Below are 26,205 nucleotides of genomic sequence, written 5' to 3' on the forward strand. Positions count from 1 at the left end.
AGGAGTATCATCACAACAATATCATTAATTTTGTTCCCCAATAAGGTTGCTGCTCCTTCTGGAGAGATGTACATTTGTCACCCTTTTCTCTTACCTGGCTATCAGCACTTTTTCTCAATTCCATCTTAATAAAGCAGAAGCATTTCCAAGTCACATTTATTTTCTATACAAAAGAGAATAGGGAAGAGCCCCATTATTAAAGGTGCTTTGGAGCAAAGACAGCCTCATCAAAGACTGGTGGTGGCTTGGGAGAAGGAAATGCAGAAGGAAGAAGATAAATGTTACTAAATATAAATATGTAAGTTAATAAGCTTACCTTAACTAGAGTTCCAGAAACTCATCCAGAAACTTAACTGGCCTGTGCTGCTGCTGTCTGATTCACACTTCATTGTATCATCGTTCTACAAAAGGCTCTGTTTACCAAAGGATTCAGATGCTATAAGACAAAAAGCACTTGCTAGATGGTTCGAATAATCAGACAATCATCACTGATTTACATAATATTTTTACTATTGTATCCCAACAATTTTATTCTTTAAGCTAAGATATAAGGGGAAAAAATGTTGTTTTAAAATGTATTGTCATCATATATTAAACAGACATGTTTTTAGTCTGCAGAAAGTCTTATGTTCCACCACAACCAGGAGTCTCTTAACAGAGTTGGCCTATAGGCTTTGAATGAAACACCTGTAACAGCTGCATGAATTTCTGTTCCTTGAATCTACATGAACTAGCTCCTAATGAGGCTTATATGGGCCTTCTTCAATTGCGCTAGAGAATCTGGATTTTTAAAACTTTTTTCAGGAATGCTGGCTCAAATCTGGAAACAGTGAGTAAGGTCATGTTTTTACTCAACTGCTTTCTGCTGGGTAGCCCAGGACAGTCACATCAGAATAGTCACATACAGTTCTCAATCCTCTTTCAAGAAGTGACCTGCCCAAATTGTGAAATACACAGCACAGCCTATTACGGAAATCCAGATGCAAAATCAGTGGGTTTATGACCCCCCTCCAGAACACTAATGGCAACTAAATCTCTACGTAGAGGTCATTTCTCAGTAGTTTGTAAGTTACTACAGTAGCAAGGAAAACACTACTGTCTCTACCTCTAGAAGCTTAACTAATGTTCCAGTGGATATTTTTCAAATAGTATTTGTTTTATATTTTTTGTGATATCAAGTAGCAGCAGCATATGGAAGTGACTTCTACTTGCATATTCCAGAAGAAAAAGCCAATACAGGTTCAAACAAAACAAAGCATGAAGAAAACAAAAAGGTAAACTAGAAGTTTGATGGTAGCTAAACCAGGTGATACTATTCCCCCACTGCTCTCCACAGTTCTATCCACAAAATGCATAGTAAATCCTGCAATCATAGTAAAATCAAGAAATCCTGGAAAGGGAGGAGGCTCTTGCTCAGTGTGAAGCAACTCCTTCTCTAAAGACAGATGTGGTTTAAATGCAAAGAAGATCTTTAAGGTATGTTTCCGAGTTGAAGGTGAAAGGTGTTTTTATTTTGTCATAGAAACCCTTTATCCTGCAGAAAATTGTACCATGTTTAATTCAGTTCACTGAGTAATAAAATCTACTGATTTTGTTTCTGCTATCTCTTGTCATGGGCTTGTCTATAAATAGTGGATTCTAAAACCTGAGATCAGGGTTCCCTTTTTCAGTAAATGGTTTGGAGACTCCCTCTCCTCTCCCAACCATGAGTGAGTACCTGGCTATTGCCTCCCCTTCTCACCACGGATCTTCCTGTCAGAAGCCTCCCAGAGATCCCAGTCTCTGATTTCCACCCAGCACCTTTTAATTCCTTCCCTCAGAGAATCCAGAGCAGAGCTGCTTTTCTGCCTTGCCTTAGCTCAATTAGGCTTTCAGGGAGGAGGCTGCCGGGAAGGGCAACGTCTCTGAGACAACACTGCACCTGAATTGTAGCCACACATCCCATGGGAAGGAAGGGCACATGCACACATATGCATACCCCTTAGGGTTTCCCCACTGCCAATCTTGTACCCCTCATTCAGTTTGGCAGCCACATGATGTAGTCTATGAACAGAACTTCCCCACTTCATGATTTTTGAAATATGAGGCATGAAAGCCAGCAGAAATTGATGTGGAATAAGGTATGCAAGATCCCTAAAAAGAGAGATGAAACTAAGCAAAAAACATGTTTCTAATAATATCAAAGAATTTGATACAAAGATCTGTTTATTACCTAACAGTGTGACAGTGTATATACAAAGTGTGAAATGTGACATTTACAGGAAATTTCAGTACATCATGCACAGATACTATTGCAATGTTATTTTAATAGTTCCAGAATGTTAAGCTGAATAAATATTCCTTACTTCAAAAAATTATTTTTACTTTTACATAAAAATATATAATATTGCACTCTTTACAAGGCCAGCAATTTTGCATATTGATTTGTAACAAATGGAATTCTACTTTATAAAAATAAGCCTTTGTGAGCAACACCCCAAAACCAGGGAGCACAAAAGCACCCCAAAACCACAATATTTGTATTTCTTTCCTTTAAATAAAGCACATCACTTAAACATGAGCCAGGAAGCTTTTCAGTCTGTATTTGGACCTTACATTAACATCTAGACAGTGAAAAACATGACTAAAGCCATCCCATACAATGCTGCTACAATATACGCAGTTGAAAATTCAATTCATACAGTATGTAGTCACTTGCTTAATTGAATCAAAGATCAGCCTGTGTCATGGACTATGAGAATATTTTTCTTAAGTTTTCTAGTCTGAAAAATTCTTCAATCACGAAGTCGCAAGAATTTCCAAAGACTGGAATTTTCAAAAGAAGTATAAAGACTTCTTGTGTGTACGTCATCTTCATCACAACTTGACAGTTTCATATAAGTGTTTTGAAGGCAGATGAACCTTAAACACGAGGAGATGTAGCAGTTCATCTGTATGGCAACAGCAGAACATGACAGATGAAAAAGCAAAGCAATTTAAAAGAAAAATGTAAGTGCATCAGACTTGCGTAGCATTCTTGTTTTACCATTCGCATGACTAGTAGGCACTCACTCACTGAGTCAGGTTTAGAGGTCTTCAAATCCATCAACTGAAATGTTAATTTTTGATCCGGCTTAAGAATTCAAATTCAAGCCTTTCACAATCGAGGCTTATTTCCAACCCCCCCCCTCAAAAATAGCACCTAGGAATAAATAATGTATTTGCACAGTGTATCTGTGTAAACTCTTTTCCAGATCATCTGATGCCTATGAACATTGATTATTCAAGCAGTTAGATTCAAACATTTTACAGTGTATTGAACTTCAATGACACTAGAACAGGCGCACATCTGTGCCGTGTTTAACACCTTTTTTAGAGCTCTGGAAGATAAGCTGTGTGTGTACATTATATATATATATATTCTGCCACAGAACTGCAATAGCTGGGTGTTACAAAGTCAGGGAGTTAACACTATGTTAAAAAAAACCAAAACAAAACCAAAACATGATCTAACTATTGCTTCATGATGCCATGAGGTGTCCACCCATCACTAAGACACGTATTTTATTTTTGCCTTTTATAAAGACTATTACACTAACAGAGAAGATGGCAAAAGTTACAAATATAAAGGTAACGGAAGTTAATTTTTTAGCATTACAATACCATAAAATGGTGCAAAAAGCACCTACTAAGTTCTTTGCTTCTCAAAAAAAGCAATTTTAAGTGGTCTTGGATTTTTAAGTTTTGGGTTGCTTATCCCAGAGCTAGCTACCCCACACTCAACTAATCAGATATACATATGCTGACATTTTAATAGGTATTTACAGAACTTTACACTGCTGATACTTTACAACATAAGAGGGGGAATAAGCATTATCATTTTTTTTAAATACTTCTGTCCAAGAAGTGATTTAAAAAAATACTATTATGTTTTATATTGCAGCATTTTGACTTGTATGTTAGAGCATTTATGAGTCACTTTGCTGGTATTGGAGTATATGACCAGAGCTTCCTGGTGACCTGGATATGCTTCAGGTTTGTGCATGCACTTATGCAATTCTACAACCACCTTAGACTCATCTTTATAAAAACCTGGTCAGTCATTCTAGAAACATTCAAAGGACTTCAAAATGCAGTTAAATATGAGATTCTATGATGTATTTTGGATTTAAAGTGCAGAGACATGAGTTAGCAGCAAAAATATCATCACCCAGCCGCGTAGCTGCTAAGGAATGAATAGAACATGGGTAACTTCAAGCGCTGCTGGTCCTTGCGACACCAAGCTATAACGTTTCCATCACTATTAGCTGTGAACAAGTGATGCCCATCACAGGAAAATGTAAGGCTGAAAAACAAGACGACAACCTATTTTTATATCAGGTTTGGCTATTTAAAATGGTAGAAGACATTAAAAAAAATCCATAAGAGTATAGCTAACAAAGATTAGCTCTCAGGCAAGACCCAGTAAGTACATTAACATTGTAATATGTTTGCATTTACCTGCTTATTCATTTTCATAACCAAAAAGGCTGAACTACAGCTTTGTCTGGCACTTCAACGCACCGTGCAGTTTAGTGCTCATTTCTTTGCAGCACCAAAGAAAAGGGTAGGCTCAGTAGCAGCATCCTACTCTTTCCCTGCGCTGCCCCTTCTACTGAAAGGAAGGCTGTTCAGCAACAGAACTCGGTGCCCTCTGAACTTGCTGCTGACAAAAGCAGAAACTAAATCCATCAGATTTCATGGCACAGCACAGGACTTTTGTTCAGGCGGGCATTTCTTAAGCTATAACAGTAGTAAAGCCCTTCAGCTATGTCACGTATAATGTTAGAGAGCGTGAAGGTCAGCATCCATTTTCTGTCTCATTTAAGCAGGAAACTTTAAATTATTCAATAGCTGCTAAATCATTATCAACAAGCTTTGTGAAATATGCTTCTTAAAGGAGGTAACAGAAGGACAGTGACTGCTGTCAGACACCATTTTTTGTTTCTAAAAATGGTAGTTAGTGGTTTGGGTTTTAAATGATATTCCAGCAATGGTCCAAAACATTTTCAGAGTAATTTGTTACTATGCTAACATTAAAATGATAAAAATTTGGCATAAAACTAAGACCTCTGTGCAGGGTACTGTACCACTGGGGATATCAAAGACTCAATCCTTTGACTATGTTCTGAAAACACTTTGGCATGAAAATAATTCTGCTTATGTAAATCATCAAGGAGACTGAAAGCAAATTACACAAGCACTCCAAAATGGCAGCTTCCAGGCTCCTCTGAGTTTCCTTTACTCCCTTTCTCCACCGTTTCCCTCCAGCATCAGAAAAAAAAAAAGATCAGGGAAAATGCAGTGTTTTCATTTATTTCTGAGGGAGAAAAAAACCCCTCTGTCTATTTGAGTCTGACAAAGTTAATATTATCTCATGATTTTTACACAGATTCTGGGGAAAAATATTAAACTTCAGAATAAGAAGAGTAGTTATTGTTCAGTTCTCAAGGGAATCCTGCTAATTTCTGTCTGCCAGCAGCAGAACCTAGTTATTACTGTCATTACAAATACAGTACACTTGTGCTCATTTTGCTTTCATGAATAATTAGTAGGATTGGATTGCTCTTTTTAGACATGGGTGTTTACCTCCTGTTCTCATGTCAAATCCACATTCAATACTCAAGGCTCCTTTGCTGTGGGTTTTTGGGGGTTTTGTTGTTGTTTCTCCCCCCTCCGCCCGAAAGAAATCCATTTATGTTATAATTAAGATCTTTTTACCTTACAATAGGTTTGGCTGACTTCGAAAATGTTATTTCTCGTACTGGCTTCAAGTCCCACGTACTCCACAGTCTGAAAGTAAGATTAATTTTTCTTCACATTTAATTTTACAAATATTTCAGTGATAAAAATAACCTGTTTAGCAACTACTAAGACTAGAATCTGAACAACAGCTTGCCCACCTTCTTTAAGGCCCAATATCAGCATGATGTTTGGCTACATACTCTCAAACAGGGAGCCTAAGTTATAAAGTTTCAAATGCTTACCTTACAACTCCATTTTCAAGCCCCCCTGCAATCACGTTGACAGACACTCCTTCAGGCTGGTTAGAGAAAGCAACAGAGCAAATACTTTCCCTGCAGTGCACATGTCCCACGAGATCACCGTTAACTGTCCAAAGTCTCAAATCACTACCCCCTCCAACTGCAACAGAACATAGCATAGCAGTATTAAAAAAATAAATCTAGACTACAGCTAGGTCTATGCAGCAGAATCTTTAAGTGTTAAAGAATTCAATTTTTTGAAAGATCAGAAGGTTTAAATGACCGAGTGATGTGTGCTGCAGTAAACAATTAACTCTTCCCTCCTTTTGCGACAGGGAGCGTGCAAACCACCAAGCCACTACAGTGATTTATAAGACATCACTTCATATTTATGGAACGTTGCACTTACAAAACATTATATGAATTTACTTTTAATGACCAATTTTCTTGTACTAACAGGGAAGCACTAAGAGAATTCATACTATCCACTTTAAACAACTAGTTCTTGTACCTTGGCTTGCATTTTAAGCAAAATACTTACAAGTAGCAAGCACAGTTATCTTACCTGGTTACCTGGGATTATTTGATTCTATCAAAGAACTAATAACCCAGCTACTGCTTTGTCTTAAAAGGGCTTGAAACTCATGTCTCTTACCAATTAAAGAAGAATACAGTCTTTTCCAGAAAAGATAAATTGGTTTATGAGCAACAGAAATGGAGTTAAAAGTCTCCATATCAGTTTAAAACCTAAATATTAGGTTTCTGAAATAACTTCCCCATGTCCTTTAATACTATAGACTGTGTGATTTTACCTCTTTTTTTTTTTTCCCCCCTCCAGATTTGGAACAGTATTAGTTTCAGTTCAGTCTATGGAGGACTACAGTGAGAGAAGGTGGCTAAAAGATACTGCAGTATGTAAAACCTATCTTACTCAAGGCAAGAGAGAACGAAAATTGGCCCAAAGTGAGAACTGGGTCAATAACTGTCTTCTAACAATATGAATAAACAAAGTTAAGCTCTCTTCCTTCTTATTCTGTACCTCCTTGGATCAATGGAACAATACTCTGTCATTTAGATGGAGCCTATTTCACCCTCAGTCTCCAGTTAACACAATACACACAGGTATCCTTAGAGACAGCAAAATGGCATGAGGGCTCTGACTTTGCCCTGCTTTCCCAATACACAGCACTGTAGCGCACAGTCAATCTTCAAGTCAATGAGCATCCCCATTTCTAAAATACTCAAAAACTCACTGCTCAAATAGGTCTTCGTACTGTTTCTGGATGAGAGCATTATGTGGAAAACAAGACAGTATAAAAACCTGCTTTAAAATAAGATGGGAGAGAATTATTTCCTTCTATAGGAGCCCTAATACAAATATCTACTATTTCTGCTTTAGTATAGCTGTTATTCCTCCTCACTTTAAACTAGTGAATAGCTAAGCAAATCTGTGTTTGCTTCTGGGTATATGGAAGCATTGAAAGTGAGAGTGAATAACAAAAATTCTGTTGCTCTGTAATACGCTGTACTCCCCTGAAGAACTGTACCCTTGACAACAAATCCCTGTTAAAATAAAAGCAGCCAGCTTCACAGAATTTAGGTCTCCCAGGAATCTGTTGAAATTTCAAGACTTTTTATAAAGAGATCAACCTGTTACCTTTTGTATCTCTACATTTTACTCAAACAGCTGCCTAATTATTACTGGAGAAATTTATATGTTACTACATAAAAAAAGAGAGCACTCCTATTTGACCCAATACATACTCAGATAATGAACACACACTCAGTAACTAATATAATAGCAAGTCTCATGATTTATTTGGTCTGCAAGTCAAAACAGCTTTCTTGACTGCCAAATATACCTGAATCACAAACTGTTGCAATATCACCAGTTGTTTCACTAGCCGAAACCGCAGTCACAGGACTCTTGTGTCCAGCCAGACTCTGGACATAGCACAGCCTGAAGAAAATAAAGAGAACAAGCCTAAAGTTCAAATTCAAACACAGAAAATGTTCTTTGAGGAAAATATTTAAGAGTTATATTAATTTCAATCAACATTTTGCACGATTATGGTATTTTTCATATTCATTCTAGAATTCTAGCTCCCTTCATGGGAAAAAACAGTAAGGGTGTGACTTCACACTAAGATACACATGGAACAAATTCAGTTAACTTTAAAAGGGTAAAGATACCCAAAAAGTTAGAAAACGGGTATTTAAAAGAAAGCTATTGGAAAAGAATTACATATATACTTATACCTGTTCAAATCCCATATGATGCAGGTTCCATCTTTGCTGACACTTATCATTATACTGTATGGTTTGCACACAAACAAGCTTGTTATTTCTGCTGTGTGACCATACAGGTGGACTTGAGATTCCATTTCTATCTCTGAAGGCTGAAAAACAGCAAAATAAAACATGGACTCTCACAAAAATAATAATAATAAAAAAAGCCTTTTTTTATTTCCCTCTAAGCCTAGGGAGAAGTTTAATTCTTAGATTTCAAAAAAATGGTTCCCATTGCTTTCAATGTCATCTGTTCAGCAATGTTGTTAGTGCTTTATTGTTTAATGCTTTATAGTGTGATAAGCAATACATACCATAGGTGTTCAAATTTTTGCTTCCAGTACTTTAGACTAAGCAAGCATTTTGATGTAGTCCAATGAACCAAAATGAACAATTATTGTACTACTTCTCAGTTACACACCTTGAAATCAGCTGATTTGTTTTCTGCAAGACTGCTATTTCTACATGACAGTCCTCAATATTTTAGCCTCTAGAGAAGGCACTTGGAAACACAGAAGGAAAACTCAACTCAGCAGTTATCACTCCATGTACAGTAAATTACTGGGAATTCCTCAACTTGGTGCCAAGTCCTTCAATGATACCAAGTTGGAAAAATACACAGGAGGTCAAGTTTAAATACAGAAACTGCTAGATAAAAATTAAAGCAGCAAATTTAACACCAAATGACACTTCTTATTCAAGTTCTACCATTTGAAATGATTCGGGCTTCCTGAAAACTGGCTAAGTTGAAGGAGCTGCTTAATCAGAATATCAATGTTTTAATTAAGACAATCTGCTATGGAGAGATTAGAATCTTTGTAAAAAAAAATGAACATTTTTCTGCTTGTTTCCTCACACACGTCAGAGCATATTTTCTCCATTTTTGTATGAGGATACAGGATGCATACAGCAGGTCTCCAAAAAGCTTCAAAGTAGAAACAGACAAGATAAAAATATACATATGCTTAAGTCTTAGTTTGCAGAAAATTGACATGTCTTTCTGTGCTAAAAGGGACACTATAATCTATGTAATATTCCAGAAGTCAATACCCTTTGAGAACAGGAAGACCTGCCATTTTGCTCTTGCTACTGAGCATCTCATCCAAGTCAGTCAAGTATTAAAGTATCCAGTTGTCCTTCTCAGAACAGAGTGATATCTCGCATATGCAGATCCTTCTTTAATCATTGCTCAGTTTAGAGACTAGTTGTACCAATTTTTTCCATAACAGCAACTATCAAGACTTCTGATTTTCTGAAGAACAACTGATTTTAATAAACCTTTTACTGTGGCTCTTCCCACCTCCTTTAAGTGTTTGCTGTTGATCTACATTTCAACACCTGAATTGAAAAGCAGGATTCACCTTTAGCAGCTTCACTCTATAGCACTAATAGCAATGGTTTATTGATTCTTCACTGGGTTATTGTAGTGATATTGTAATGAGACAAGCTGGAATTTTAGCACCAACTGTATTAAGGTCTAATAAATTATAAAATAATTACCTCATGCCTAAAATACCATCCCTTTTTAACTTCCCGCTTCCTTTTAGATGACAACTGCTAGAACAGTATCTAGATGGGAAAAACATCCAGGTATGTATCTACCTTTAAATAGCAGTTCTTCCTGTTGGTTATCTGAAATGATCACCTACAGCACTTGAGTGAAGAATTTAAATGATCACTGACCAGTTTTACTCAGATTATTAAAGTGCTCTCTTTCTGTTTGCAAGACAAGTTTAATAGTCAGCAAGTGAAGGCTGGAGTAATTTGTACAACCAGAAAACATCGGTTGAGATTTTCTTGAAGGTATGACTTATTGTCAAGATAGATCGCAGTTTTAAAGCAGTACTTCATTAGTTTTTTTTAATCATCTTATACAAAGGCTAGGAAAAACAGCGCATCTGAAGTACAACACTGAGGTATTTTTGAATTCTGACAGCATGCCTTTGAATTCCCATATCCAATTAACAACACGCTATCTGTTTTATGCCTATGCACTGAATTTATATAAATGTGAAACAGGGCAAACTATTCATATTTCAAGTACAGCATTATAACAAACTGTTCACTTTATCACAGAACAGCTGACAAGATGCATACAGAACAGATGCTAGGAAGCACATTTGCATTCCCTGCAGCTCTGACTTGGGTAACTGACTCAACAACAGGAGCTACAAAATTGGCGCAAGGTCAGTCTGCCTGGGGCATGTAAAACTGTCAGTGCTGAGAAATTCAGCAAAGATGGTCTCAAAGACAACATCTGTGCCGCTGAAAAAAAACCAAAACACCAAACCTCTTGTTTCTAGGAAATACAGCAAACTAAAAATCACAACCCCACTACTAGAGTTTCTTTTTAGCATTGCAGAAGCCAGGTATATTAAATTTCTGTTTTAGTACCTCAAAAAAATTTAACTGGAATTCAAGTCTCAGAACAGGTTATTTACAACCTCACTATTCTGGTGAGCTGTTAAGGTGCCTGACTTCAGATCCAACTGATTGAAGCTTGCAGGCTTCAAGTTCTACTTCATTTTTTAAACTCAAAGTGCTACTGAGCTCAGGAAGTCCTAGTGGCAGATCATCAGAAACTGTAAGAAAGCCAAGGAAGAAACTACTGTATGTTTGTGTTCTTCCCAGTCTAAGCATCTGCTGTTTGCCACTGTTGAAAACTGGAAACGGGATAGGCATAGCAGATCATACCAAGGTTCCTTCTAGCCCACATTTGTATCAGGATTCAAGACCATCAAGTACAATACTACAAATGTGTTTGCCAATACCTGTATCTGTAGCAAGCTAAATTTGAGAAATCAGTTTAGTTGGTGCTAGGGGTAATCCTGTAGACACACCTGAAATGACCTATCAAGGAAGTTACAAACCCTTTGTTAAAACTATGAAGAATGTAAGTTACTGCTGGAGAAGGTCAAACAGAAGCTCAAAAACTCAGTCCAAACCACAAGATGAATTTGGAGTTCTATTTGTGTTTTCATACCATGCCTATAACCACACAGTGTCAGGGCAATTTCTACCAGTATCTCAGTATCTTTCACTAATGCATTAAGTAATGCGAGTTACTTTTGTCCTCACAGCTTTTCCCCTTGGGGAATATGATAAAGTGAAGAGGCTTAGTGGTTATTATATACGCTGTCAGAGATTTCATCCCAGCTCTCTGCAGTATAAGTGCCTTCTGCATTTGAAAGGTTATTTGCTTTGGGGAAACGCATTCCACAATTTCAGTTAAGGCTTTGAAAGGTTCTGTCTCCTTCACAGAAAAAGTTACTCCTTAATGTAGGGAGCTTCATTGTGCCAGAGAGCTTCAATTCCAAGCCCTAGCCTGAATACAGTCAGTGCTCTATGTGTAATCAGTTGTGCACCCAGATGATGAGGGCTGACTAAAAGCTAGCAGTATGTGAACAACAGCTTAAGAAAAACCCACAAATAAATGTGCTGATAAATCTATTTTAAAATGTTAAAGAGGATACTTCAAAAATAAACAGTCACTTGATCTTTTTAGCAATTGTCCTGAATATAACGTATTCCTCTTTCCTCACTTTTCGTGTTTAAAAAAAAAGACTGTAATAGTGAATACAGCTAAATCCTTAAATATAAGTCCTGTCCAGTGGAACTTACCGTATTGCTAGTGAATCTGTTCATATATGCTGTGATGACACCGGATTTACTACCTGTGAACAGCTGACAACTGTCTGGCACCCAAGCACAACTTGTTACCTTGGAAAGACAAACCAAAGCCAGAAAAATTTAGAACAGAAACTATTCTAACTGCTATTTTCATTATGTCATAGCATTCGGTCAAACTGATTCTTCATTGGTTATCCTAGGAAAAGCTATGTAAAATACCTAAGCTAAAGAAATCCAAGAGTTAAAATATAGCAAATCTGACTTAAAGCAGCTATTACGTCAGAAACTACAGTAAAGAGGGAAACAGTGTAGCTTAGAATTCACAGCTAAAGAACAGTCACTGCTGTCACTTCTAGATCTACAGCCAAATCATCAGCCAAAATCATTTTGGTAGAATCTCACCAACCATTGGAGCATAACTGAGATTATGTAGTGTTCCCAAACAATCTTTTGGACAATCTTTTTCAGAGGAATCCTAAACTACAATGGAGTTCTGCTTCTGATGTGAGGCATCATAGTTTTTTCTTGTGTTCATTTTTCTTGGCCCAGAGGTAAACTTTTTATAAATCCACACCAATATTGCATAGGAGGAAAAAGCTACAAAAATCAAATGCGTTCCGAAGGGATCTTTACCTAGTACAGGAACACATGCAGGAGCAAGATACACTGGAGCAATGAGGGACACGTTCCAAAGGAGAATCAAAAGATTAACACCAGTTCGGTTTGGATGCTCATCTCCAAGAAAAACGAAAGCAAGAGTATCTACTGCCAAGTCAGGGCATCACTTAAACCAGCAATATTAAATTGGAGACCAACAGACTGATTTTTACCTGATGGAACTGTGAACTCTGTATAAAGTTTACTGGAGGTTCACTCTGTTTGCTTTTCAGTCGTAAAATGTTATCGGCATATCCCCAGCTCAGGATAGCCGACCACTGAATATCAGTACTGTGCATGCTTCTCACACCTGAAAGAAGACATAATACTGTGTCCCATACGCAACCAAAGAGTTGATCACTTTGATAATCAACAATAAAATCCTCAGATCCATGTTTTACCACAAGCTAGAATATAAACAACTCCAAAGTTTCAAAATAGGATATTTTCTGTTAGGCTATGGCTTTATCTGTAATGTGCTATAAACAAACAGTTTTCAGAGACTATGTAAACATTCCGTGTTCTCCAAAGACAGTTTGCAACCTGGACAAAGCTTTTTTGAAGAAACATTGCACCTATTTGGAGTGGAGAAAAGGGGAAGAAGCTGACAATACTTCCCAGCTAGAGAAATGATTGTTCATAGTTTCAAGGAGAATGTTACTTATTTTTGTTGACTAAATGTGAAGCCTTTAATTTTTAAAAAAACCTTCACTAGGTTTTTTTACCTAGAAAACAAAAGAAGAGTATAAGAACCTGTTTGTACATTTTCAGTAAGAATCCCTCCAGGGATTTTATCTGAAAGCAGAAAATCCTTCACCTCTGCTTTTTATTGATAACTTTCCTCATTCTCTGCCTCTAAAACCCATTCCTTTAATTCTCCTTTCTGTTGCAACATGTTCTGTTCAACTGTTCTTCAGTTCTTCTTCGACTGAATCTGCTGGCAAGTTCTAAAGTTAAATCCTCATGCTTCAGTCACTTCAATGAAAAATAGCAACTTAATTACAGGACGCCTCTACGTAGTTTTGAAAATTACAAGTAAAATCCAGCCTCCAGGAAAGCTACCCATGCGGAAGCTGTTACTGGATTTATAAATCAGTCTTCGGCAAAAGTAATTAAATTTGGGAAGTTTGCTGGAGAATAATAATAGCATCAGATTTAAATTTTTTATGGCTCATTTTCACATGTATTGTGTGTGTAGAGAAAAAGCACAAATTTATACCTTGCTCCTTGCTATATATCATCAAAAGGCAAAACTTGCGGGACAAACCGCAGATAGCTTTAGTTGGCAAAGCCTGGAGAGAGCCAAACCTTTCTCCATGTGGTTGGCTAAAGCAGACAACAGGATCTGGAGCACTTGGGGAACCAACATATTCTCCCCACTTCAAGCCTTTGATCCATGGTAGTGGACTCTAAAACAAACAAATACAATTCATATTCAAAGGGGGTAAAAAGTTTTTCGAAAAATATTGTTTCATTAGTAAGGGAGAATCATTCATATCACATCCCCATAAGCAATCACACAGTAAGGACTGCTGAAGTATTCTAAAGATACTAGAGAGACAAATATGCATCACTGTACTATCATCAGCTACACTATTAGCTTTAAGGGAGTTCTCCCACTTCTTTAAAAGCTGAGATAGCAAGTTGGCAGCTCATGTAGTGCAGTGAAAGCTACCAATTTCTTTAAATGCAAGGATTTAGTTTCTCACTGGACTTTAGGGAAAGCAAGTGTTTGAAGTGGAGAAAGCTGAACTGTCCCACAGACAATGAAAAAGTTGAGGATGGAAGAAAACACAGTATGTGTTTACCTACTATGGGTTTGCACACAGGTCCCAGAATTCATTATTGAAAGTATAAAACTCTAAGTGAAATGTTTTCCAACACCTATTTGCTATAAACTAAGATCTGAATTTATCTTGGTTGACACAAAATATATCACAAACGCATAAAATAATTTTCACTATCACTTCACTAGTTTTGTGTATTTTCTTTACAGTACAACATGGGTAGTAAATTGCAGTTTTAGGAAGGAAACTGTAAACATAAGGATACAGTAATTGCAGCATATGAATGCTAATCAAACCATCTTGCAAATCAAAATGACATACTGGATATATTATTTCTTTAGTGTGTTCTCTGGTTTCTCTGAAAGCAAACTGCACTAGTAATCCCATGGCAGCAGGAAGTTCTCCTTCCATGATAAGCCTGGATCCAGGTCTGCTCACATGAGCTGCATGGAACAGCTGGCGAGGTGTTTGCCCATATGTTTTTATCATTGTTTCAAGGGCTCTTCTCTGAACAGGATCCTCAACAGCGGAAACATCCATGCCAAAATAGGTCTAGAGAGGAAAAAAACAGGAGAGGCAAGAATAAGCTTGTCCAGTTTGTCTTTGGGAAAGATTTCTCAACACATGCACACAAATTTAGAGGCAGGCTCTTCAGTTGTTTGGCTAAGACTTGGATCAGAAGCCATCCCACAATGGCTCTGCTGACTGAAGAGCCACTGAGAACAGTAACCTTATCACCACTTCTTTATTGGAGATAACTACCACTAAGATTTATCACGTGAACTGCTCCTACACACATTCCGTGACTAACTTCTGTCAAAGAGGTTTTCTTAGTAGACCTTTACTAATCTGTACAAAACCAGATTATTTGCTGATGATTAACAAACAATTGAAAAAGTTTGTTTTCTGTACCTCTTTTTAATTAATGGATTAAAGCTGTAGTGTGGGGTGGGGTGGGAGGAAGAACCTTCATATTTCAGGAGAGCGGAAATTCTTTTCTTTCCTCTGCTTATCTTTTTCACATCTCTAATTGTGTACCACACACTCTTCCTCAGTCACACTAACAAAGGCCTTGACTTTTCACTTTAAGAAACAAACATGCTCCCACAAACTTAATATTTGAAGTTAAAGGTAATAACTAAATCAGTATTTAAGCACAAAAAAGGTAAAGCATTTGGATGGCTACTTGAAAAGAAAAAGGCACCACTGCCAAACACTACTGTTATTACCTCTTCCAGCTACAGAATGAACACTAGACACAAAGAACACATTTGAATGCATTTGAAACCAGGACTGCCTGGATGAGCAAACCTTGATAGTAAGGATTGAAGCTAAAGAATACAGTCTAAGATATTCATGTTAAAATTAAGTAATGAAACTCTGGAATTCTTTACATTAAATGAAGACTTATTTGAAATTGAATTTACTGGAGGAGAAAGTGCTCATTAGAGGGAGAAACCAAGAGGTACATCAAAGGAAGAACACAAATAGTGAGCTCAGGAAAAACAAAACTATTTTAATTGTATCAAAAGCTACATGTTTGAATGAGATAGGAGCAGGTACAAACAGAATACCTGTATACCACTGCAAAAAACTACGCAGAAAGTCTAACCTCTGTACCTGATCCCCCCCATAGCTATCTCAAGGAAAGAAAGACGAAAGCAAATTCACCAAGTGTGAATTCACAACAGTCCCTGGGATCTTCGCAGTTCTGCACTGATATGGTTAAAGCCTTTTCTTACTCTTCTACGTTTCAGGGAGCAAGGGATCTTGCTTCAATGCTGGATGTTTTCCAAGCCTGTAAGAGGAACTTTCCCCCATTAAGTTCCTAAGTACAACACACACACACAGTGCTTAACAAATACTTACTGCAGGATGGAAGACATTAATAGCCTGAACAGAGGCCTTGCCTTTTTGCTTATAACCAAACACCAAGTCAATCCAGTGACAGATTGTCTGGGAAACATGGTCAGACTCCAAAGCCTGACGATGAATCAGGATGAATAGACGAGGATCATTACGAGCCCAGGGTGGAAGATTGACATGGTTAACTCTGTCACCATTTTGACGTACTCCAAAATCAAAACCTAGAAACAGGGGAGTAAGCGTTCCAACATTTTAGCTGACAGTAATTTCAAAAAGGTCTTTACAGGGTTCTATGAAAGCTAACTATTAAGCACACTGATTGCTGATCAACAAAGCAGCACCATTAACAACCTTCCCCATGCCCCCAACACATTTGAGCTGTACATACTGAATCAAATGGAAAAAAAATCAAACAGGAAACTCCTTTGCACCTCTGAGATAGTTATGAGAAAAACTTCTCTTAAATCCTAGATAACAGCTTTTGTAGCATATCCTGCAAGTTTCTCCCATACATTTACCGCTTAGCATATTCAGTCAAGAGCTATAAATGTTCTCAGTTTCAACCCACAGGCTCAACCATACAGCTGTTTTGGGTACATAGTTTTGGTATCCTCTTAGTATACCTTCTCTGTTAACTAGAAAGTCGGGAAGGTAGAAAAATTCTGGGATAAGTTCCTTTACATCAGTCATCGATTCATATGAAGAGAGTCGCCAGGTTGTATTGGTAGAGTGAAAAGTTCTGTCCGGGATGTCAAAACTCTGATCTGTAAAGAAATCCAAACTGAATTTGTTATATCAATGATGGACACGATAACAGTTGCACATCTGCAACTGCAAGCTAACTGCTCTCCAGTGAGCTGAGAATATTTAGAATTCTTCTGTATCAATTACTATGTGTTACACATGGACTGCAAGTCAAATATAGGTCACCTTTATATTCTACAAACATACACTAAGGTAAAAATATAACATGTACAGCTTTATGGCCTAGATTGATAATTTCAGAATGGGTTTACTGTGAAAGCATACCAGATTTAATTTTACTGAGCTCAGCTACTTAGAATTGATAAACTATGCTAAACAGTAACGTACAGCATTCCTGGATCACTGGGACAAGGTCCAGATATGAAAGAGAAGTGCAAGCAAAAGCAACCTTACCTTGATAGGCTAAAAACATTTTAGTAAAAGGTGGCAGCCTAACTAGGAAATGAAGCACAGTTCCACTGTTAGAATAATGAGATCCGTAGTGATATGGTTGTACAGGGGGCATGGGATCATCTTCTCGTGCTCCTTTACGGTACTCTTCTTCCAAATACTAGAAAAGTAGTAGGGGAAAAAAAATATAACAATCACAGCCTCCTACTTAGACTGTATTCATATAACAAAAATAAGAGCTTGCCTAATTTGTTTAGGAATAAAACAAACTTCTAGAGGAACATACATGTAAAAGTGATTTGGAATCCAATACATTTTAAGTGTCTAAAGATGTGATTGCTTTCACAATCCAGTTAGGTATCAAAGTCTTAAGCCAGTTTAAATGATCTGTTCTCCATTATTTATTACTTTTGATTTTCCTCCCCCGCCTCTTGTTTTCTAACACCAGAGAGCCATTACACAGGTTTTTCAATACTAAGTGGAAAAAAATAACCTGCAAATAATACACTAGACCATGATATAGACATAAGCTTAAAGGTCCAGCTACAGATACTTTCTGTCCCCAGCATGTTATTTTTTACACCCTTCAAAATACTCTAAAGAACAAAAATCAAAGAGCATTGTAATAATAGTAGGGTATGTTAAAATAGAGTACTTGAGGGAAAAGAGCTTTTCTGTTATCAAACAACAAGAATAGCCACAAGTTTCACTAAAATAATTTCAAATAAACAGCACTAAGCTATCTCCCTGATCTTTAGGAATCTTTAAATACGTCTATGTTCACATGTAAGACGATATCCATTTAGTGTCCTCAGCAGTATCACATGGAAAGACTAAATTGATTAATGACTTCAGGTACAGGAACAAACAAACACAGGTTCCAAGCATGTTATAAAACAATTCCCAAGAAATGTAGCATACTGGAAGTGAGAAATCCATAGGCATAAAATACTGGATTTATGGTTTCTTTTCCCCCCATCAACATATGTTAAAAATATTAAAGCATCCATTTCATTTTTACACAGGAAAAAGGCAAGAAGCAGAAGTTATCCAAATTACCTTATAAGTATCCACATAACGATCCTCTTTTTCTTTAGATTGCACAGCTATTGGTTTGACCAGATTTCTGTAACAGAAGTAGTACTGATATCTTGTCATTTTTATAAAGATGTTGGTTCACACCATTCAATAACGCATTATTAAGAATAACACATTTAGTATCATAAAAAGGTAAAGCAAAACTTAATAGCACTTTGCAAGAGACTCCAGAAAATAAAAAGGCCACTTTTAGTTAGTGCTAAAGGCAAACTTGGATCCACAGGTGACCCTATAGCACAGTAGCAGCCAAGCAAATGCAAAGCGCCTCTGTCAAATCAGAGGCATCATATAAAGGCAAAGACTTTGTGCACACAAATGTTAAATTGGCTTAACACAAGTTTACTAGGGTGGGACAATTCACTTGAATCTATTCACAATTAAGATAACGATTTTGTAACTGGCCAAATAATTTACAATATTATTTCCTTTTCTGTTTAGTTGTTGGTAATTGGCCTGGAAGTCTTAAATCACATGAATTTTAACATATAGCTTTTATTTAAATCAGTGGACTATCTATATCATATTAAGACAGTATACAAGTCCAATTCATAGCATCCTTTGAATATAAACACTCAATACTACACGGTTGATTTAAATGCCCAAAGTGAAGCCGCTTATTGTAAAAAGCCCAAGTTATTATGGATGAAGCTTGTCCCTGAATAGTTCCATTCATGTATGTGTGCAGTTTAGTGCAATGAAGTTAAAGAGCTATACTGGACAATCAGTTCAAGTATTTGGAAATAACCAGTTCCAAGCATTTTATATTACCTATATACTGATGGATCATTTAGGTCCAGCGTTTCATTGGTGTAGTCAGAAAGTATAAAAGGAAATACTGGATATTGCATGAGATCATTGAAGGAACGGCCCGCATGTTTGTTTAAATGAGTCAGATATTCAAAGTTAGTAATCTGTCCTGTGCACCACAGGTGGGTCAAAGCAGTAATGTTTCCATATTCCAAAAGGTTAGGCAAATTGTTAGTTAAGATGTTGTGGTACACATCATCACGGACCTAGAAGAAAACACCATAGATTTAATCATATAAGTTAAAAAACTTCAAACTACCAAGACTTATCAAGTTTCTCTCATTTTACAAATTTCTGCTGAATTGGAATATTATTTAGTATTACTAAGATTCTTTAATGTCTTGATACATCAGAGATGTGTTTTACAACATGACTGTGTTTGTCTAGAAGTCCAGCCGAGCTAAGTTTTTTCAAAGGTATTAAGCAGGATTTAATTAGTCCATGCAACATGTCTTCTTAAGAACTAATACATGAATGTACATATTATGAAGACACAGCAAAATACTTTGATGTATTATTATCCACCAGTGCCACATTACCTTTGTATTATCAAAAGCCAAGAGTAAAGTTCTGCCATTTGTTAGAAATATTTCCACAGCATTATCTCTTAACTGCCACCAGCGCTTATGAACTTCCTTAATTTCCTCATAGGTCCAAGAAAATGATGCTGGTTCAGTTTCTCCATGAAAACTCTGCAGAATTCGCAATTGAAAAAGTTATTTTAAATAGTAGATTTTCCAAACAAGAAACCCTTCAATGGGGCCAGTTTATAATCATGCAGCATATAATTTTGCAGTGATGCTTTAAGACATTGTTGTGATTTTCTTCTTTTCCCATCCTTCACTCTTCAAGGCAGAAGATCATGCACAATCCTCAGCTGCTCCAGTTCCCTATCCAACACTAGCACGCCATGCCATGCTTTCAGTGGCTCTTAAAATAAAATATTGGACAACCAACCAGATCGAGCAAAGCTTTGCCACGAATCCATAAATCTGACAGTTCTATGAAGGACAAAGCAGCAAAATGTCTGGTAACCTCTTGAACCATAGGAGCTGTGTACTTAGTGGGGGCAAGGAAGAGCTCCCTGAAAGTAGTTTACTTTCAATAGTATAACCCATGTCTTGATTTTTATTTTTTTTTAAAACATCTGTTGTATGTATAAACTTAATACAACAGAGCCTTTGTATATCAGAAGGATTAGGTCAGTTCCAGTTTCCTCCATGAAACAGTCTTCTCTCATACAGGCTGAGGGGGGAGCTGGAATATCCTATGTAATGGAAAATTCAAGAACTAGATGCTGTAGAGTGCAGCACAATTCATACACTTGTGAGTTTCTGTACTTCCTAGTGCTCCAACTTCCAGTAAGGCAAGTCATCTCAGGTGCAGACCAAAGCAAGCTCTGCACATGTACACCGATGAATTCAGAGCAATGGACAGGAAGGCACAGAAGCTTCCCCACATCGCCCCCTCCTCATTCCTTCCCAGCCCCAGGCCCACATCTTTCTTGTTTTTTTGCTATCACCACTGATTCCACAGCCAGGGACAACAGAAGCATCACTGAAACAAAATTAATCAGTTTGGCTGGCCTTGACCAGAGACATCTAACTATAGTACTCCAGCAATCTCAGTGACAGTAGACAAAAGCTACTCGTGGTCATAGTTTGGAAAAATTTAAGATGGACAATATGCTCTCATGCTTACCGAATTTTCAATTGTGTCTGAAGCATTGTCTTCAACAAAATACATGCCACATTTTCCTGCAGGAAAGAATAGTTGCAAACAGGTACATGATATTATTCTTTGTATAATGCATCTTAATGTTATATGAACAGTGCCCATGTATTAAGAATACTAAGAACAGTACCTGGGCAGGACAGTACTTGACAGAAACAGAATTTAGCTTTCTACGTCTTTTAGCAAGTGGTCTGCAATTTTAAAACTTAACTGCACTCATGCTAACAGCAGGGAAGAAATGCAAAACTGATCTATATAATCCATAAGAAGTCAGGCAACAGCTCAATTACTTAAAAAAAATCAGCCCGGTTTATATATACAGCAGAATCTTAGACAAAAAGGATACTTGAGGACTGAAAATTCTACTTACCTAGCAACAGCTCACCAGCAGTCTCTCTAGAAGGTGCTACACTTATACATCTTCGATTTACTCTGTAATATTTAAAGTGTATTATTTCTTATGGATTTATGCACCTTTTGGCATATACCTAAAACTAACAGCCTCACAGGCTACAGTTGATGAAAGACTTTTCAACACTATGACTCTAATGGTTCAAATCCCAAGGAGGGAAAGAAAACAGAACCTCAACTTCCAAGACTTGCCCATTAGTGTATTTGTGTTTATTTCTGTGTGTTCTTTGGAGTTATTTTAGGTAGTATTAGTGCTAGCAATAGGTGGTAAATTGACACAACAGCAAAGTTGAGTCAATGGTAAAAGTAGAGAGGATGGAAACACAATTTGCTTTTGAACACTGATGTAATGACCTACCAGATCTAGTAGCACTGCCTGTCTTAGCTATCTAAGTGACATCCCCACATCATACCAGATGGTATTTGCTTTTACTGATTTTTGAAGTCATGGAGATAGACTGTATTAAGACTCATAAAATGTATATGTTGGGAGCTCTAATCTTTTGCTTATGAATATATCAAAAAACTTACCATTTTTGACATTTGTCTCATGTCACTTGATTGGGTTTTTTTTTAATGTTTATTTTGATAAAAAAAACTGAGGAGGACTGTTTCTTTGGAATGGGAGAAGGTGGGAAAGGAAGGTAAATGTTACCCAAACCTTACCTTATATGTTCACTTGCAGCTTTGTCCTTTACAGTAGAAGAGTGAGAAGAATGTGTTTTGTCTTCAAATAGATAAGATAATGGAGTTTTTATCACACCTATAAAAACCCCACAAGTAATAAGGCACTTGCAGTCATTACAATTCAGATACATTCTCAGATGTTATAATTACCTTCCTGTTTCTGCCTGTCTGGGAGAAGGTACTTGTTTGGAATAGTCAGGTAGCACCTCTGCAAGCGGCGCCTCTCTCTGTTTGGGCCCTCTGTTGGATCCAGTTGCCAAGAAGTTGGGTAATAGACTGGGTCATACCAGAGTGCTCTGGAAAAAAAATCAAAGTATGTTAGAGTTTGGCAGCAGAGGCAGTATATATGCTTATTCATTCTAGTATGAATAGTATTTAACTAGTAGAAAGGCAGAAGTTTCACAGTAGTACACTGGGAAATTATTTCTGAAAAAGTATCACAAGACCGAATTCTATAGTTTATTTTCATGAGCTACCCCACTGACTGACTACTCATGAGCTACTGTAAGACTGCTCTTGATGTTACTAATTCTGATGAAGACAGCAATACAATGCACCCAATACTATATTTTGAAAACTCAGCTGCTGCAAACATGATATAATACTAGTTCTGCAGTGGAAAAAAATACTCTGGTTTGGTTTCTTGTCAAGACTTAACATCTTTTGCTCTATGCAGATTAGCAAACAGTATCTGGATGCTAATGTGAATAACATCTACGCAAAAAATGTTTTGTTACTCCATCAGTGTAATGCAAGATATTAAAAATTTTACATCCTTCATTGTATTAGGCACAGCAAAATGTATCTGACAAAAAAACCCAGTCTAAATGGCATAGAAATACTACTGGGCTATTAATCCTAAAAAAAAAAAAGGAGAATAAATCAAGTATTTTACAAGTCTTTAACCATCAGATGACTAGCAAAGTAAGTAATTCTAATTTTTATATCATCAACATTTCACGTGCCTCTAAGTAAAATGAAAAGCACGTCAGGCATCGAGTCTCTCTCTCACTTTTCCACTGAGATGTGAGAACAACTTACCGATCATGGGTAAGCTGCTGAACAAGCTCCTGCCAATGTCTGCTGGCACTTAGCTCTGCCTTATACATCCCTCTGATGTGCTGGATTACTTTCTTCCTCTCCATTCCTTGTGACAGAGACACAGCTTGTGTGATGTCTCCAGCTATTTTAGAAATGTCTTTAGATTTTGTATCCAGACGTTGAAAGAGACTGAGGAAAGAGTTGTATTTTAAAACGTCAAATAAACACACTGAAAGGGGAAGACACCAAAACCATGTAAAAAATACAATCAGTTTGGCAGTAGATATTCATAGTTCTTGTTACAGCAGATGCAAAGTCACTTAGACTACAAGATTTTCACAAGACTCATGAATACCTTCTGCTTCCGAGCCTTCAAAAAAGCTGTAACTTGCGTCCAAAGACAAGACAGTCAGCAGATCAGCAGATATTAGCATGCTTCACTAATTAACGTATACTCATTACAATAAAAATTTTAGGAACAGCAATTTACCAATGCTGAAATCTTTAAGTTATTCAACATAGTAAAGTCTTATCGAGACAGACTTGACTAAGCTGACCTTTACAGCTACTAGAGTTGCCTGCATTGAAGTATGTTGTGTGTGCATCTCACATTTGATTTTTATGGCAGAGCCTGAAATTTAAATTAATGGAAAGAACCTCTTAACCTACCACAAGCTACCTAAATTTACATTACTCCAATTAGTAGCAGTGTCTGTAGCTCACGAAAGTGGTCAAATACTGAATATGATATTTTATACATTGAAAAATCAGGGTTAGTTGCAGGGACATTTGCCTTACATTTAATTGCACAGATCACAGCAAGAAGAGAGGCAACTGGACAGATACAACAGCTGTAAAACTAAGGGTGGAGTGCCAGATATGCAAAAAATTACTTAGTAGTCTGAAGTTGACACAATGCCATTTATTATACAACCTATCAAAATGCATATACCTATAATCAAGCTGGTTTTATAACAGTAAAATAAAAACCTGAAACGTAGCAGTGCTGTTAGTGTGAAAAAAATATCTAAAATAATCATAAAGGCAACTTTGCAATGGGGTGTGTTGAACAGAGAACATTCTTACAGAGTTCTTGTAGCCCCTTTTGGAAGGCACTTACTTTTGCCGATTATTAGCCATTGTCTTCTCCCAGGCAGCTTTATTTACACCTTCTTCCATCTCATATTTCTTCTGATCCTGAATGGAAGTTTTATACATTACTTTTTTTTTCAGATGGACAAAATAATGAAGGAGAGGCTAAAGGGTATGCCAATTTAAAGAGGGAAGACTGACAAAAACTGTTCAACCGGTATCTTCACAGTATTTAAAACCATCGTGACTTCATTTCAGTTACTGCAGTTTTATTATATTTAAATTTGTTATTATTTTGCAAGGAACCATAAAAATTATGTTTTCCCTGGCAGTGAAAGATACTAGTAACTTATTATGAGCTCTCACTTTTTCTGGGGTAAGTAATATGCTTAACCAAGAAACATTAACATGTGAGCTTGCTGTGAAACATTGAGTATATGTAACAGAAAGATTTAGAACACAAAGAGAAACCCCAAAAGCATAAGCCATACACCAAGCAAACAAAATAGCTTTCTGCAGTAAAATTCTGACTCCATATAACAGATAATTATATATATATATGGTCAAATATAACCAGTTTTTGAAGTAAAGTTTTTATTCACAAACCTCTTTCAAAGCTTTTATTAGATCTGGTTTTGGTCGTGGGCTCAGGGGAATGCATTTATAGCCACAACATTTTAAAGTATTCACAAAGTCTCCTGCTGTTCTTTGTTGTTCTTTGGTCATTTCATCGCTGTGATTGTGCATTAATTCATATAAATAGAGCACTAATTTAGGTCCATGCTAAAAGATGAAAAGAAAGTAAGAGGGGGACAAAAGATGTATGGTCATTCTCATTTCCACAATAAACAGAGCAGTTTTTTTCCTCCAACTTTATTCCCGTTTCTAATCAGCCTGAGCAGGTTTCTTCTACTAATTTTTCTGTGATTTAAAGAAAATGGCTGCTTTAACATTTGGAGTCGAACTCTTATAAAACTAGAAAGAACATGCTGAATTTAACCCTCCACATGACAAAACTTCCCCCAGCATCTTGTGACTTTTCAAATGGCTTACAAGAAAGCTAAGTTTCTTTTCCAAATACTCAGATCCTGCAGCCTTGCTTATAATTCAGGAAATATATGCCAGAGCCTCCTAATTTTGCATGCCAAGAATGCTACACCTTGTTTGATTAACCAAATTAGAGCTGACAGATAATGAAGTTAAGCAGACACAGGCCATAAATGCACTCAAGACGACACTTCCCCAAAGAAACCATTGCTAATATATCAGCTCCTCTCTTACCAGTGAAAGCATTAGCTTAATTGAATAATGTATACGTGAATGGAAATGCAGAAGTATCATAGGTTCATCTAATACATACTTTCTCTCCTTAGTATACAGTGAGTCAAACTGTGGCTTATCTTACATCATTTATTTCATTCTTGCAGCTCCTGAAGATCTCAACAGCAACATTCCTACCTGAATCCAGACCATGACTCTAGGAAATCGCTTTCTCTCAAGCTTGCACTAACAGAGTACATCAAAAAAGCTTTCCTGACAAACCCAGAAAAGCAGGGAGAAACTGTTCAGCTATTTGAGTTAAGAACATAGAATACACAATTCCACTTTAAGAGTTAATAAAGGCTAAACAAGAAAAGATGGAGTACTGCTTTGATTGAGGACTGACTGTCTCTTAAAATCTAATGGCAATCAGTTCCTGCAAGTTTCAGGAAGTCTGTAGTTAGAGTTCCAAGGCAAGGGTAATTCCCTCATTAATCTGATTTTTCAGGGTACCTTAACTTCAAGCACCCACAGTAAAATGTTAAAACTAGCGCCACCTTTTGTTTCTGCACTACACAGGATACGTGATGTTTGATGTGCTACAAAGTCAACATACCAGACATAATCCTATCTTGCCTCTTACAAAACTGTCCACCCTCAGGATAATATAGCAATTGAAGAGATACACA

At 36.9% G+C, this 26,205-nt stretch overlaps 1 protein-coding gene across 1 annotated transcript in view; it reads right to left on the reverse strand.

The window, feature by feature from the left end:
- Positions 1-2,190: 2,190 nt before the first annotated feature.
- LYST (lysosomal trafficking regulator) overlaps positions 2,191-26,205 on the reverse strand; it is a 68,545-nt gene continuing 44,530 nt past the window's right edge. Inside the window, exons 30-51 of the mRNA XM_074161898.1 lie at positions 24,863-25,039; positions 24,285-24,361; positions 23,165-23,353; positions 22,274-22,419; positions 22,103-22,199; positions 21,396-21,457; positions 20,993-21,048; positions 19,831-19,983; positions 19,253-19,497; positions 18,446-18,512; positions 17,390-17,546; positions 16,855-16,995; positions 16,235-16,452; positions 14,687-14,917; positions 13,798-13,987; positions 12,752-12,888; positions 11,913-12,011; positions 8,262-8,401; positions 7,865-7,962; positions 6,006-6,162; positions 5,740-5,811; positions 2,191-4,324 (exon numbers count right to left, since the gene is read on the reverse strand). Coding sequence (XP_074017999.1) covers positions 4,186-4,324; positions 5,740-5,811; positions 6,006-6,162; positions 7,865-7,962; positions 8,262-8,401; positions 11,913-12,011; positions 12,752-12,888; positions 13,798-13,987; positions 14,687-14,917; positions 16,235-16,452; positions 16,855-16,995; positions 17,390-17,546; positions 18,446-18,512; positions 19,253-19,497; positions 19,831-19,983; positions 20,993-21,048; positions 21,396-21,457; positions 22,103-22,199; positions 22,274-22,419; positions 23,165-23,353; positions 24,285-24,361; positions 24,863-25,039 — 3,048 coding nt within the window. The 3' untranslated portion in view covers positions 2,191-4,185. The remainder of the gene's footprint in view (positions 4,325-5,739; positions 5,812-6,005; positions 6,163-7,864; positions 7,963-8,261; positions 8,402-11,912; positions 12,012-12,751; positions 12,889-13,797; positions 13,988-14,686; positions 14,918-16,234; positions 16,453-16,854; positions 16,996-17,389; positions 17,547-18,445; positions 18,513-19,252; positions 19,498-19,830; positions 19,984-20,992; positions 21,049-21,395; positions 21,458-22,102; positions 22,200-22,273; positions 22,420-23,164; positions 23,354-24,284; positions 24,362-24,862; positions 25,040-26,205) is intronic.

The sequence above is a fragment of the Numenius arquata genome, chromosome 2 (assembly GCF_964106895.1).
Source record: "Numenius arquata chromosome 2, bNumArq3.hap1.1, whole genome shotgun sequence".
Lineage (NCBI taxonomy): Eukaryota > Metazoa > Chordata > Aves > Charadriiformes > Scolopacidae > Numenius > Numenius arquata.